Source organism: Sceloporus occidentalis, unplaced genomic scaffold, assembly GCF_023333645.1.
Source record: "Sceloporus occidentalis isolate IW3139 unplaced genomic scaffold, rSceOcc1.0.p SCAF_1, whole genome shotgun sequence".
In the NCBI taxonomy this organism is placed as follows: domain Eukaryota; kingdom Metazoa; phylum Chordata; class Lepidosauria; order Squamata; family Phrynosomatidae; genus Sceloporus; species Sceloporus occidentalis.
The window spans coordinates 193,364,771-193,381,231 of NW_028316981.1; the positions used below are offsets into that span (position 1 = coordinate 193,364,771).

General features: G+C 39.3%; 1 protein-coding gene across 8 annotated transcripts in view; it reads left to right on the forward strand.

The window, feature by feature from the left end:
• The window catches only part of IFT74 (intraflagellar transport 74), a 67,438-nt gene that overhangs the window by 38,710 nt on the left and 12,267 nt on the right, over positions 1 to 16,461 (forward strand). For all 8 annotated transcript variants that reach the window (XM_089488059.1, XM_089488044.1, XM_089488053.1 and 5 more), the window contains exons 14-17: positions 3,687 to 3,740; positions 5,702 to 5,799; positions 6,721 to 6,847; positions 14,291 to 14,454. In XM_089488059.1, the coding sequence (XP_089344185.1) occupies positions 3,687 to 3,740; positions 5,702 to 5,799; positions 6,721 to 6,847; positions 14,291 to 14,454 (443 nt within the window). The remainder of the gene's footprint in view (positions 1 to 3,686; positions 3,741 to 5,701; positions 5,800 to 6,720; positions 6,848 to 14,290; positions 14,455 to 16,461) is intronic.

Genomic DNA, 16,461 nt, shown 5'->3' on the forward strand with positions numbered 1-16,461 from the left:
CACAGAGAGTTGCGAAGAGATGCGGTTAAAAAAAGTGTAAATAACAAATCTGGAATGCATGAGTTCACTTATTTGCATTATCCTGCTTAAAAATATGTCCAAATGACCTCTCACTTAAAGGATATAGGGCTGACTGCATAGCATAGAGAGCCCTGTTCTCCAACACCTCATGGCTGCTGCTGCCCCAGAATCTGCTGATTGAAGTGGCTTCCTTGCTTTAGCCAATGCTAGGACCAGTCTGGTTCAGTAGAGTTTTTGCCTTTTTAATGCACACAGGCCACCTATTTAAATCAGAGATCTTGGGACTGGTTTTAAATCCTGGGGGGAGGGCTATTTTGGCGGGCAGGTCATCATTAATTTTGACTGCTTGCTGGTATGTTTTTACAATGAAAGCTCAATATGCTGCATTAAAACAACCTACAGCAACAGCAGGATCCAAATGAAGTTGATAACAACCTTAGTACTATCAAAGCAATAGCAAAATTATGACCATTCTCATTGAAAATTCCTGAGGAGGCTAAGGGCCTGTACAGACAGGCCAAAATAAAGCTGCTTCGGGTCACTTTGGAGGTACACTGTTTAAATGACACACACATCTTAAAAGGCCAGAAGCTGCGCCAAAGCTGTGCTCCAATTCTTAGGACTAGAGCGTGGCTTTGGTGTGACTTCTGGCCTTTTAGGACGCATGAAGGGAATGCACTCTACTTGGGGCTACCCTTATGCTAGGTTTGGAAACTTCAGTTGGTGCAAAATATGGCTGCCAGACTGATCATGGGAACTTCTAGGAATGACCATATAACACCGGTCTTGAAGTCCCTGCACCGGCTGCCTATTAGTTTCCAGGCAAAGTACAAGGTGTTGGTGATTACCTTTAAAGCCCTACATGGCTTGGGCCCAGAGTACTTGATGGAACACCTTCTTCCCTATGTCCGCCCCACACACTAAGGTCCTCTGGAAGAAATCTACTACAGCCAAAAAAATCTAGGCTAACATCTGTTGCCCAGAGGGCCTTTTCTACTACTGCTCCAAAACTATGCAATGACCTGCCGGAGGAGATCCGTCACATTCCCACTCTGACAGCTTTTAAGAAAGCACTCAAGATGGATCTCTTCCGGCAGGCCTTTCTAACTTAGTTACCCTCCCCAGATATAGAGATATTTGTACCCTCACCTGTCTATTCTTCCCCGCCTATGTTTCTGCCTATTTTTGGTTGTTTAATGTTTTTAATGTTTTTAATTGTTTTTATACTGTTACTGTTTAATTCTGTTTTAGTACTGAGAATGGGGAGGGGTAGGTCTAGGGTTTGATTTTTTAACTCTATTGTAATCTGATGTATTTTATTGTTGTAACCCTCCCGGATTCTTTGTGATTGGGCGGGCTAGAAATAAATAAATAATTATTATTATTATTATTATTATTATTATTATTATTATTATTAAGCATTTAAACAGCATACTTCCAAAGTGACCCGAAGCAGCTTTATTTTGGCCTGTCTGTACGGGCTCTATGTTAGATAGGAGACTTGGCAGTCCGTCCAGTTTTGCCTGATCATTTCTGGGTGGCTTAGCCCCTTCCCAGCCTAGTCGTGCGATGAACGTAATTCTCTCAGCCCCTTCTGTTCTGAGTTCCATTTGGTCAATTCAATCTGAACTATAGATTCTGACTCTAATTGCCAATGACCAGCCTAGTGTATTGTTGTTGTTTTAAAAAACATAAAATAAATAAAATAAGCCTAATTCCAACTGGTGGCGCAGTGGTTAAATGCCTGTACTGCAGCCATTTACTCAAAACCACAAGGTTGCGAGTTCAAGACCAGCAAAAGGGCCCAAGCTCGACTCAGGCTTGCATCCTTCCAAGGTCGCTAAAATGAGTACCCAGACTGCTGGGGGCAAATTAGCTTACTTGCTAATTAGCTTACTTGCTGTTCACCGCTATGATCTTTGGAATAGCGGTATATAAATAAAACAAATTATTATTATTATTATTATTATTATTATTATTATATATTGTGGATTTCTTCAAAGTGGAGTTTCTGAATGCCATATAGCAAAGTTTTCCTATCTCATGAAAGGGAGAGTCAGACAGGAACAGGACTGCAGCTGCAAGGAAGTTCAAGGAAAATGATGGTCCCTTGGGGCCAATGTCATGTTTATAATTTGTATGTTATAGACATGAAGGAAGGCAAAGGGGATGTCGATATAAGACTGAGGGGAAAGGAGAGGGTGGGATTCTTGACGCTATATTTAACATATCCTTTCAGTTTTTCCTCTTACTCTTCCCACTTCTTATACAGTCAGACATGAACTTCATTTTTTGCTTTTGGCTTAAATTTCTGGTTTCAACCTAGCTGATCACAATCAGAAATTATGTGAGCCTCCTAAGGAGCACATTTTATGGTCTAGGCATATAAACTCAGTTCATATAGATAAGTAAATCATCATCATAAGCAGAAATAATATAAAATATCCCCTGAACTGAAGCTGTGAATATTTGCTTACATACAAAATAAAACTTAGAGGTTGTCTTCACTTGAATATCACTCAGTTCCACAAGCTCTAAAGGGCACAGAAATTTTGCGCAGTTCACACTGCTAAAGTTCCTAAGGCATACAATCAAATGGCATGTACAAGAATTTGCCACCTCTTTCTGCCCAGGAAGCTGTCAGGAAATGCTTGAGATACAATACAAGTAGCAAAAGAGGATAAGGGAAAATCACACACGGGCAGGTAAAATTCACACAAATTTTACCACCTAATTTTTGCTGATTTCATACATGCACATACATTACAGCTCCTGATATCAAATCAGTGTTGATTTTTCCCATATACATACCTTATGTCTGATAATGTCAAATCCTTGCTGATCTCATGTGCGTATACATACACACTGCATCACCCAATGTCAAATCCCTGCTTTTCCTGGGGTCTCTTAACACACATGTATATATACTTGGCACAAATGTTAAAATACTAATCTGTTACATCCAATTTTTGGACGTGTAAGAAATATATATGGATAGCGTGAGCATGGTGTAGTGGTTTGAGCATTGGATTCGGACTCTGAAGTGGTGGTGGTGGTGGTGTTTACCTTCAAGCCATTTCTGACTTACAGTGACCATAAATCAAATTTATCACAGGTTTTCTTGGCAGGTTTCTTCAGAGGGAGTTTACCATTGCCATACTCTGAGACTGAGAAACTGTGATTTGCCCAGAGTCACCCAATGGGTTTTCATGGCCCAGCAGGGATTTGAGCCCTGCTCTCCAGTCATAGTCCAATGCTCAAACCACTATACTATGCTGGCTCTTGGGACTCTGGAGACCAGGGTTTGAATCCCCATTCAGCCATGGAAATCGGCTGAGTGACCCTGGGCAAATCACACTCTCTCAGCCTCAGAAGAACGCAGTGGCAAACTTCTTGTGAACAAATCTTGCCAAGAAAATCCTGTGATAAGCTTGCCTTAGGTATCTACAAATCAAAAATGAATTGAAGGCACACTGCAACAAAGGAATGTACATTAACTCTAAAAGAAGACAGTTTCGGTTATAGTCACTTGGATTTTTGCTCATCTTTAAACTGCAGGATTGAAATAAAGTAATGTGCAACCTCCTGTAAGTTGTTTTGATTTTGCTGTTTTAAAAATAATTGACTTTATTAACTCTTAATTTTAAATGATTTTTTTTCTGTAGGAGAGAAGAATCTGAAATACAAGGAGCTGAAGAAGAGAGAGGAAAGCATGGACAGTAAGTATTTGCATAGATATGTACTGTCGTATGTATATAGTATCGAAGTGCAAGTGTCTTTAGGCAAAAAACATTCAGTTAACTTGAACAGCTCTATCCAACTCAGGGGCCAGCCCTGTTGACTTCCATGGGGCTTACCTATAGTTAAATGGGTATAGAATTGTAGCCTCAGTTGCATGATATGATTGCTAATCTTAGTTAAACCACTTTATGTGAAGTGGAGAACAACTTTGTAGTTAAGCATAACGTGAAAACAGCATGTTACATGAGGCCTTTGAATTGCCAGCCAGTGCACCCTTCCTACCTGTTAGCTTCATAGTTTTAAAACAGCACAGTTGTGGGAAACTGAAAGTAAATTAAAAAAAACCTTCATCATGTATTCAGAAATACTGGATATAAAGGAAAGTAAAACACTTGAAAAGACTGAAGAGCACAGTTTAGTATCCATGTAAGAGTACAGATATACATAGGGTATAACTGTTGGGAAAAAAAATCTCTGACGAAGATCAGATAAGGAAGGTGTTACCTTAAAGATCACCCCTCTGTGCAGGGTCTCTCCATTTGATACAAAGTTAATATTAAAGGGGCTGTCAGAGGGCAACGCAGTGTGGAGGAACCTGCTTAAGCATATAAGGAATTCCTATAGGCTCAGCATGGGAGTGCTTAGCTTGAAGCTCAGAGGAATCTGCCAATGACTAAAACCTGCATAAGACCTTCAGCGATGGGAATAATTGTGCATGCAATATCTGTGTTTGCAAGTAAACAGAAATTCAAAAGTATCTCCCCTCAGGATTGATATGCCTTTGTTAGAATCATAGAATTGTAGAATTGGAAGAGACCACAAGAGCAATCCAGTCCAACCCCCCTGCCATGCAGGAAATCACCATCAAAGCAGTCCCAACAGATGGCCATCCAGCTAAGGGACATCTGCGTGGATGGCCAGGCAATTCTCAACTTCCATTCTCATTCTCTCACCTGGAAAATCCATTTAAGTTCTGAAATTGCCCTGGGATAGATTTTGCCCATTATGTGTGCCCACTTGGGCAATTCCAATTCTGTCTCAGTTGAATTCAGACAGTCACTCTGTCCATTTCTCCCTTGACTCCTTGGCATGCAGGCCAACCCTGGTCCCAGGCTGTGTGCTAAGCCAGATTCATTCACCTGGATGTTTATCACACTATACTCTTAAAGTGCTACTATTCCACTTTGACTCCTCTAGCTGCCTCCTGTTGCATTCTGGTATTGGCAGTTTTAAGGAGGGGTATTTAGAATTCTCAGGCATTCTCTCGTACAACTATCACTCCTCATCCACTGCCAAAGATGGCATTTTTCAAACCTCTTAAGCAACATGCCTACACTTGTGCAGTGCCATTACAGGACCTGAACAACTCTGACTAGAATGCTACAGTTGTGCAACCGTTGACAAATGTTTAACCACTTGTAGAATGGTGTATATGCCAGCGTAAATCACCAATGCATTCTGGCCTGAGTATTTAACTTAGTCATAAAGTTAACTGAATAGTTTTAAGTTATGCAGGTGTCTTGTGGAATACTTTAATGTAAGTCCCAAAATTTTCCTAATTCCGAGTTGAGGAGAATGTTACAGATCCACAAGTTCCCACCCCACATAGTCTCAGTTATAAAAGAAAATGAGAGCTTGCCCATATATGTGGCTCTTCATGTGTATTGATGTATACACTACCATTGCTGGATCACTATACAGATACTAAAAGACCAATTAGATGCAACAAACACTGGCTCCCTTTCTAGATTTTCATACACATTTGTCTTCCTAATGATCTCTTCTGTTCTATTTAAATTGCTTTTAGTTGTTTGTTTATATTTTTGCTACGTTTGCTTTTTAATACAAAATGCCTACAGCTATTAAGTAACATTTCAGGATTTGTCTGCTGTTCCTTTTATAAACAGCAGCCTCTCTTATCTTGTTTTTCAATCTTTAGACTTTCTTGAATCTTTTGAAGAGACGAAGAACCAGGAACTGGAACGGAAAACACAGATAGAGGCCAATATTGTGGCACTTTTGGAGCACTCAAGCAGGGTAAGTGGCTTTGGCTCCAGACCTATGCACATTTACAGAAAAGTAAGCCCCACTGAATTCAGTGTGATTTACAGTTCATTAAATGTGGATGAAGTTCTTAATCCCTTTTTTATAAAAAAAATATGCAAATACTACTTAATTTTAAATAGATTTGAAAAGATATCAGCTGCAGTTATATTTATTTTATGAATAAGAAAGCCATTTGCTGACATTATATTTAGGTTCTTTGTTATTTTTCTATTTTTCTTCAGAAAGAAAATCAGACTGAAGCTTACAGTGGTTCAGCCACAAGATGTGAGAAAGCATGATGTAGGGTTCTCCCTGCTTTCACAGAGATTGTGCAAAGTGCATTCCACAATCCCCTTTATTCTTTGAGGCAGTGTAGAGATAATGCAGGTTTCCTGTTAATGGCAGTTAACAAATGAAGAGTCAGCCTTAAAAATGCATGCTCCTTAACCTCACATGGACCTTCTCCCTGAAACAAATCCCCCCTTCTGGCTTATCCCATGAACTATAGCCTACTTCAAATCATAGTTTCAGATCTTAGTTACAGATTAATCCTAGTTAACTCAATTTCATAAATATTGGTGACAACATACCACTTGACTCAATTTCATAAATATTACTTGGGGTAGCTTTATTGGGAACAAATATTTGTCCTCGGTTGCACTATCTCAAATGACAGAGGCCTTGTAACATTTTGTTCACTTTTGTCCTGTCTCCCACCTGTTAAGTAGATAAAACAAAGATCTAAAAAGATTACATCAATCCTCCCTTTGACACATAATCTCAAATTTCCTAATGGGATTCTTGCAGTTGAATTAAGTAGTATGGAAACTCCAACTTCTGAGTGTTCATATACCATCCATATCTGTATATTTTGAAGGTGTCATGTTTTGTTCTTCTTTTTTCATTGTACAGAATGTAAATCGTATGAAACAGATATCTTCTGTAACAAATCACGAGCTGAAGCTCATGCAGGAAGACCTCACCTTCAAATCAAGTGAAATGCAGAAATCACAGAGCACAGCTAAAAACCTGGATTCAGGTAAGGCAGCCTCGCGAGTTGTATTATTTATAAAATTCTGTCTGGCAGTTTATAAGAATAATATGTAATAAAATAACATTCACAAACAACATAAATAAGATAAAAATAATAATTTCAGATTAAAAAGTGTTAGAATACCATATATATCATTTGAAATTACAAAAAAACAAAAACAATATGAGATATTTCTAGTTTTTAAAGGATAACAAAGGGAAACAGGTTTGAGAGAGAATTCCCTAAATCCTGAGATGAACAAACCTGATTTGTGAAGCTTCCAGAATAGGTCTGAAGGCCTGGTTCTATGAGGTAGTAAGTCTTGAGAGAGGATTTGGTCCGGCTAATTGTAAAGAAACAGTACTAAAGAAACCAACATTAGTTCTTCATACCTTGGGAAACAGCTGTCTAGTTTTTAATCTGCCTTTTTTGGATACACTATTAGAGAAGGTGGTGGTCTATCTTCCTTTTGATTTGTGGGGAAACTAAGTGTTTTCACCTCTTCCAGTCTTGGTTCTCCCCTGGATTTGGAATGGAAACAGCTTTAATTGTCATGCTGGATGAATTACTATTAAGGACTGGATGATGACAGCAGAATTAATGGGATAATAAATTTCTTGGTGTCTTCCAGAGCTTGGAACAGTTCATTTTTTTTACATTACACCCCTCCATTAAAAAAATACTTTCCCAAGCTCTGATATAATAGACATGGTATCCTTTTTTCTCAACTATCTGGCCTGAGCTTAGGTGGCTCTGTACTACAGTGATGCCAGTCATTTTTATATGGCTTCAGAAGGCAATTTCTGTGCTACCCTTATCTTGTGTAGTGCTGCAGGGTTTCTGTTTTATCCCAGTCATCTTCAGCATTTATGTGGCACTGCTGGAAAGAGTCAGAGTATTGGACTTGAATATATCAATATGCTTATTTCTCACAAGTGTCTAGTTTTAGGAGGAGATGTATTAGAACAAGGAGTACTAGCCAAAGGAGCTATATGTACAGATTCCAGAGGAAGCTGAAAACCCAGAAAAGACTTGAGTGATTGATATACACACTGTCAATATGTCTTCTGCCTGGTCCTCCAGGGCTCATTACTTTTGTTTGAGTCTTTCCTCTCCTGTTAAATAGGTCTTTTTGTCTGAAGAGACCCTTTCAATATGGCCTTTTGGCAGCCAAATAGACCCACATTTGACAATACTAATTGTCCCACTGTATCCACTGTCATCTTTGCTCTGCAGACCCAGACAATAAGAAAAGAGAGCTGAAGCAGGGCTGTAGTGCTCAGATTTCTGACAAATCTTCTTAGACCATGCACAAATTCTAGAGAGCCTTACATAGTATACTAGGATTTATATTGTTTCACTTTTCTCATCCTTCCTGGTTTAGTTATACTCTATAGCTAAACTCCTGAAAGGTTTAAAGTGTTTATGATCAGTTATTTGTTTATATGAATAGGACAATGCTTGTTCTTTTCTTTTTAACTGTATAGACCAGTATTATTCTTCTACAACTGATTTCCCTTTTTCAATATACAAGTTTTCAGATGTATACTTTTTGTTTCAGTTACAAGTCATTATAAAGTCCTCTACAAATAATTAAGTACCAAAGAATGTTGTAAGGCACATAGACTATGCAAACTAACTCTCATTCTGCAGTAGGGGAGATAACTGTGGCAAGGGGGCAAATTTCACTGTCGCATGCCCCCACTGGGCTGCACCAGCATGTTCTTGCAGGAACGGAAGAGATGTCATGTCACATCACATTTAATTATGGGATAATATTTTGGTTGCTTTATGGGATCTAAGGCAGTAATGCAACTATTTAAAACCATGATGCAACTAAAAACTTCTAGTGCAAAAGTTAAAGCAGAAGACATGCTAAGTTTGCTACCGCTAACATTTCCTGTAACACCTTGTGTCACTCATACAGTTTTGGAGTGTTCCCAGACCTCCAGAATAGCATAGGAGGTGACAAAGGACACTGCTGGAAGAAAAAAGTTAAGCTGTGTCACCTGGCTCCTCCACTGCCAGCACAACTCTACTTGAGCACAGAGCTGAACTGAAACCATTATTCTTCCACCAGAACCATAAAATTAACCTTGAAATTGTTCACTGAAAAATATGACTGTTGATTTTTTTTATCTGCCACTTTCACTGTCATGTTGTAGAATCTGCTGCCATCAAATTTGTCCTGCAACTTCAAAGCCTTATTTTAACCATCTAAAACAGAGAAGAAAATAGAAATGAAGCAATATCTACCAACTAAGAACTGCATATAAGCAGTTACTGTAAATATAATTCAGCATCCTTGTGTATCCATCTGGAGAACAAGTTGAAACAAATAAATCTAATTAAACAAATAAACCCCAAAGCCTTTAAATAAAGAATTGATAGCACTGGGAACATTAAAAATACTTCATTGGAAATGTTGTAATCATACTATTGAATAGTATTTCTGTAAAAATGAGGGGTCAGCATGGTGAAGTAGTTTGAGCATTGGACCATGACTCTGGAGAACAGGGTTCAAATCCCCACTCGGCCATGAAATCTGCTGGATGATCCTGGGTAAGTCTCTCAGCCTGAGGAGAGCAATGGCAACCCTCCACTGAAGGAACCTGCCAAGAAAACCCCATGATTAGGGTTGCCATAAGTTGGAAATTACTTGAAGGCACACAGCAACAAGAATAACAGCGAATATGAGGAGCACATCTATGTCTTCTTTCTTAACAAAAATGGTGTTGGGAGCCTAAATTCTAATTTGGTCCTGCAGGCCATGTGGACCATGATATACCCATTCCCACTGTATCACAATCTTGCCTTCTCAGAGGGTTTTTTCAGGGGCTGCAAGCTCACAGTTTGGGTAAAGATAATTGTAGAGGCACCCCTCCTCTCCACAAAAGGAAATTCATGTGAGTAAACACATTTGCTGATGGCAGCATTTCCCACTAACATTTCCCTGGGTCAAAGCACAAAGCAGTTTTGTCTCAGAAATTGCTACTGTGTATACATTGCTTGCTGAAGGCTGTGACTTGGTGGCATATCAGAAGGAACTGGGCTGCATCCTCTTCCTGTCTCTTCCCAGAGAGAGAAGGGTTGTTAAGGGTTTAAAAAAAACACCTTTTTCTCTCCCTCCCCCCCTCCACACTTTAAGATGGTAGTTGGTTGAATATAATCTTTACCTTCTTCAGACTGTTATTTATATCAAATTATACCATTGTTCTGTCTTCCTCAATAGTGTTTACACTACATTACACTATACAGATGTACCTACATTATCTGGCTTCAGCTCTCTCTGTTTTCAGGTGATGGTGAGGGATCCAGGCTTTCATTTAGTATCCTATGTGTTGAACCTGTAACTTATCAATCATTGAACTATAGCCCCTTCTGTCTAATCAAGCCTTTGGGACAACCTTAGGCAAGATGCTCTCACTTAGACCCCTCTCTGTGTGCGCCCATTTCCATCCCCACTGTTTTCATTACTGCCCATTCCCCTGTGCTTCTTCCAGCGCACGGCTTCAACGTAAGCCACATAAAGCACACCTGCATATGACGTGGGTGCACTGTAGTAGTAGTATATATATAAGAGTACTTACACTGTAGTAGTATATATAAAAGAGTACTTACATTGACCTGTGGATAAGTTGATCCAGGTTTTGGGGGTCATTTTTTTGATTAAAATGTCTTGATTTATGGACAAGTATATATAGAAGACATGAGAGTGCCACTACACCTGATAGTCCCGATGAGAAATCTGTACTCAGGACAACAAGCTACTGTTAGAACAGAATATGGAGAAACAGAATGGTTCCCATTGGCAAAGGAGTCAGGCAAGGATGCATTATATCACCCTGTTGTTCAACTTGTATGCAGAAAATGTCATAAGAATAGCAAGTTTAGACTCGGAAGAAGGAAGGGTGAAAATAGGAAGATATGCAAATGACACCATACTAGTAGCGGAAAATGTCACTGACTTGGAACAATTACTGTACTAAATAAGGTTAAAGGTGAAAGTGCAAAAGCAGGCTTAATACTGAACATAAAGAAAACAAAAATAATGACCACAGGAAAAAAATATATAAATTCAACCTAGACAATGAAGAAACTGAAATAGTTAAAAAGTTTCCATACCTAGGATCAAACATGATCAGAACTCTGACTGCAGCCAAGAAATATGAAGAAGACTCAGAATGGGAAGGGCGACTATGAAAGAACTAGAGAATATCTTAAAAAGTTAAATCATATAACTGAGCACTAAAGTTAGAATCGTCTAAGCCATAGTAGCCCAACACCATGTATGGATCTGACAGCTGGACAGTGGAGAAAGCAGATAGGAAAAGAATCAACTCATTTGAGATGTGGTGGTGCAGAAGAGTACTGAGGATACCATGAACAGCAGAAGAGACAAACAAATGGGTCCTTGAATACATCAAATCAGAAATCCCTCTGGAAGCCAAGATGACAAAACTGAGACTGTTGTATTTTGTCCACATTTTGAGAAGGCATGATTCACTTGAAAAAAACATGAATGCTTGGAAAGGTAGGGGGTAGTAGAAAGCAAGGTAGACCACACGCCAAATGGATGGAGGAGTTCCATGGCAGGGGGACAGGTGGGTGTGTAAACACCCGCCCAGCCCCACGCCAGCCCTTTGTCTTAAGATATTTAACTCCTTCTTTCTGTTTCTAAAAGAATAGTAAGATAGAATGTTCTCCTCTTACTGTTTTTTCTTCAGGACTTTGGTCTGTTGACCCTGTTGTTGTTTTTGTCTGACTTCAAAATGATATCTAAAAATGCTCCTCATGTGGGGATGAAATTTTCCCTTAGGCCCTGGTTCAGAAATTTCTGGTTTAATTCTAACCCCCAAGGAGAACTGAAGAATACACATAGGATCAACAGGTTGTTTTTGTTGTTGTTGTTGTTTGTATCCTGCTCTTTTCCCAGAACTGGGACTCAGAGCGGCTTCACAGCATTAAAAACAGTACAATTAAAAACATAGATACAGTATTAAAACAGATAGTTATTAAAAGAATAAAACACATTTTAAAACTATAAAACCATATATATATATATATACACACACACACACACACTATCAATTTTCTAAAATGGTGCAACATTCCACCATGTCCTTCTAGCAGTTCCTTAAATGCCTATGTGAACAGGTAGGTCTTCACCTCAACAGGATGAACATGTTGAGTATTTCTACCAATAGACCAGGGCATCTCAAGTGATCTGATGTACAGTACCAGTAGAGAAAGGCACTATATTTGTGCCCATTGGCTACAGATGTTTCTTTCTTTCCTGGAAACCTGCCAGGGACTGGCAGTCAATGACCCTGGGGCTGGAATCACAATAGGGTGAGGCACCCAACAATGGAATTATTCATGTGTTATCCTGTTGAAATTGTTTTGTGGCAGCTAGTACCATATAGGCACAATGGTTTCTGGATTTGAATTATGATATATTTCATTCATCAGTTAAAACTCAAACTTGTTTTCATCCCAGAACCTCTCTGTGTTTCTGGAGTATTGCATTTGACTACACATCAGACACCACTCATTACATCCCAATAAATTTGTTCCCAGCAGCTAGGAAATCAGATACCACCAAAAATCTCTTTTAAGGAACATTCCTCTAATTGACATATTGTAAGTGTTATTTACCAGAACACTCCTTCATAGGATAGTTTGTATCAAGTAACTCAAGTCCCTTGTGAAATCTAGTTAAATAATTGGAAGGGGGAAAAAACAAAACCCTGTTCTGCTACATATCCTGAGTTCTTAAAATCTAACTGCCCCAGACCAGAGCAGTTAATATTAATACGGTATATCTTCAAAGACATACTTTCTAAATAGCAAAGCAATAGCAAGTACATTTCTATACGGCTTATCAGTGCACTTAAGCACTCCCTAAGCAGTTTACAAAGTGTAAGCTAATTTCCCCCAACAAACTGGGTACTCATTTTGGCGATCTCAGAAGGATGCAAGCCTGAGTCAAGCTTGAGCCCTTTCACTGGTATTGAACTCGCAACTGTATAGATTGTGAGTGGCTGCAATACAGGCATTTAATCACTGCGCCACCAGGGCTCTTTAATCATTTCCTTCCCATCTCCCATTTTTAGATCTCAGCATTATACAAGTACAATTGAGCTGTATATATACCTAAGAAGTTGATAAACCAAGGAGCAGGAGGCATAGTGAAACTAAGTGCAGTTACAATGACAATTTACTGTTAGGGATGTCAGACAATTTCAATAAAAATGCAGCTGCACATTTTTTAAATTTGTTTGTTCAGCCAATCTCCTTGGCCTATACTAGATGAGCAGAATCATGAACCAGATGTCCCCGGATAAATTCTTTGAGTTGATATTATTTCAGATCTGGAATAAAGCCATATCTAGAACTAATTAGGGAGACAAGTTGTTTGATGCTCTAGCCTTAATCCACTTTTTCTACCTAACCCATGGGGATGAGATCATGCTAACAAGACCCCTACCGCCTCCAGCATGATCGCATGATATCTACATATTGTGCATCACATTCACATAGAGACTTATATATAAAACCTTGTGACCTACGTGCTTGATTTTTGTAATGTGTAAATCATTTTGTTTAAGCCTAGAAATTTTGCATATCCTGTGAAATGGTATCCATTGTGTTGTGCAAGTGGTTTTGGCTTAAATTCTCAGGCAAGGGCCACACATTAGAACCAAGGAGTGTTTGATCATCCAGAATTTCTGAGCTGGGCAAGTGTAAATCTATTCGATTGATTCACAGCGATACCAACTGGAAACCTCATGGGATAGATGGATGTTAATGTAACAAGCAAACTCTTAAAAAAAAACACCTTGGCAACACAAGTTGCAGCTTGTAGATTGTCCCAGAATTAGGGTGGGTTAGTTTGATGGCAATCTGCTACTTTACTTTGGGTCAAACATCTGCAAAAGGGATCAGGTTCTCTTGAAAGGATAGTCCAATTTAATGTAGTAGTGTGCTATTCTTGTCCCAGATTAGCTGCACAACCACAGTGGTCCCTAGACAAAACAAGACTAAAGGTATAGGTATTACAATCAAAGGAAGCTTTGCCTAGTTTACAATATATGTGTATACCTTAAACTAAAGAGAACCGTGAGACCATTTACATACTGTTTTATTAATAAATATTAACTAAGAGCAACAGTGTTAATTTCTGTTTGGCAGTTTGTATTGTGAGTAATAAAATATGTCAACACTCGTCTTAGCCACTACCAGTTCATCAGATAATGGATATTTGTATGTAAAAGATAAGAACAGACTTAAGAGCTTTACTGGACCATGGCCAAGATGAATAAACCAAGCAGGAGGTAGTTGTTGTCCCTTTGAATAAATAACTTTTGTGATTCAGTTTTCTCTGTGCTACAGAATGAATTCCTCTGTATATCAGCACTGCTTATTAGCCACTTTCCTACATTTTAGACTGTCAGCGTCTTCGAATGGATCTCCAAAAAATGGGTCTATTGGAAGGCAAGATGATGGATGAACTCTCTTCCCTCAAAGAAAAAAATGAACAAATGACCAAGGATTTAGAATTATACAATAATCTGCCAGCTCTGAAAACAGCAGGAGAAGAAAAAAAGAAGGTAGGTAAAGTCAGAAACACTTGTGACACTTGGCTGAGACTGTGTTATTTGAATCTTCAGACTGAAACATGTGATGCATGCTGTGTTGAAGAGATCCAGGACATCAATCCTGGAAGCCAGGTGGAGAGCATCTGGATAAAAATTAAAGGGGAGGGAAACAACAAGGACGTTATGGTGGGAGTCTACTACAGACCCCCAAGTCAGACTGAGGAATTGGATGATGCCTTTCTAGAACAGATGACCACACACTCAGAAAGGAGAGATGTAGTAGTGATGGGTGACTTCAACTACCCTGATATTTGTTGGAAGTCAAACTCAGCCAAATCCTCAAGTCTAGTAAATTCCTCACTTGCCTCGAAGACAATTTCATTGTCCAAAAGGTGGAAGAGGCAACAAGGGAGTCAGCTATTTTAGATCTGATCCTAACCAACAAGGATGATTTGGTTAATGGGGTGCAAGTGGTGGGATCCTTAGGTGGAAGTGACCATGTTCTCCTGGAGTTTGTTATACAGTGGAAAGGAGAAGCCAGGCATAGTCAGACATGCATTCTAGACTTTAGGAGAGCGGATTTCAGTAAACTTAGAGAAATACTGGGGGTGATCCCATGGTCAGGAATACTAAAAGAGAAGGGAGTTCAAGATGGATGGGAGTTTCTCAAAAGGGAGATACTGAAGGCACAAATTAAAACAGTTCCAGTGAGAAAGAAAAATGGGAGGTGTCACAAGAACCCAGGATGGATGACCAAGGAACTTTCAGCTCAGCTAAATTTTAAACGGAACATGTATAAGAAATGGAAAAATGGGGAAATCACCAAAGAGGAATTCAAACAAATAGCTAGCAAGTGTAGAGATAAGGTCAGAAAAGCTAAAGCACAGAATGAACTCAAGCTTGCTAGAGAGGTTAAAAACAACAAAAAGGGCTTTTACGGATATGTCTGCAGCAAAAGGAAGAAGAAGGAAACGGTAGGACCACTGCGTGGAGAAGATGGCAAAATGCTAACAGAGGACAGAGAAAAGGCAGAATTACTCAACACTTTCTTTGCCTCAGTCTTCTCAGAAAAGGCAAAGGGAACTCAACCTGAGGATAAAGGAGCAGAGGACAGGATAGGGGAATTTCAGCACAAAATAAGTAAAGAGATAGTACAGGAATTCCTTGTTAATCTAAATGAATTTAAGTCGCCAGGACCAGATGAACTACATGCAGAGAACTGGCAAATGTAATATCGGAGCCATTGGCAATAATCTTTGAAAACTCAGAGAGAACAGGAGAAGTCCCAGCAGACTGGAGGAGGGCAAACGTTGTCCCCATCTTCAAAAAGGGGAAGAAAGAGGATCCAAACAATTATCGGCCAGTTAGTCTGACATCATTCCCAGGAAAGATTCTAGAGCAGATAATTAAACAGAGTGTCTGTGAACATCTAGAAAGCAATTCCATAATCACAAAAAGTCAACATGGGTTTCAGAGAAACAAATCATGCCAGACAAATCTGATCTCTTTCTTTGATAAAATTACTAGCTTGGTAGATGAAGGGAATGCTGTGGATATAGTATACAGTATCTTGATTTCAGTAAGGCCTTTGACAGGCTTCCCCATGACATTCTTGCAAACAAGCTTGTAAAATGTGGGCTAGACAAGGCAACTGTTACGTGGATTTGTAATTGGTTGACCGGCCGAACCCAAAGGGTGCTCAACAATGGCACCTTTTCATCCTGGAGAGAAGTGACCAGTGGAGTCCCACAGGGCTCTGTCCTGGGCCCAGTACTGTTCAACATCTTTATCAATGACTGGGAGGAAAAAATTGGAGGAATACTTATCAAATTTGCAGATGACACCAAATTAGGAGGAATAGCTAATACTCCAGAGGACACTATCAAAATTCAAAATGACCTGAATAGACTAGAAAGCTGGGCCACAGCTAACAAAATGAACTTCAACAGGGAGAAATGTAAGGTACTGCACTTAGGGAGAAAAAATGAAATGCACAGATATAGGATGGGGGACACCTGG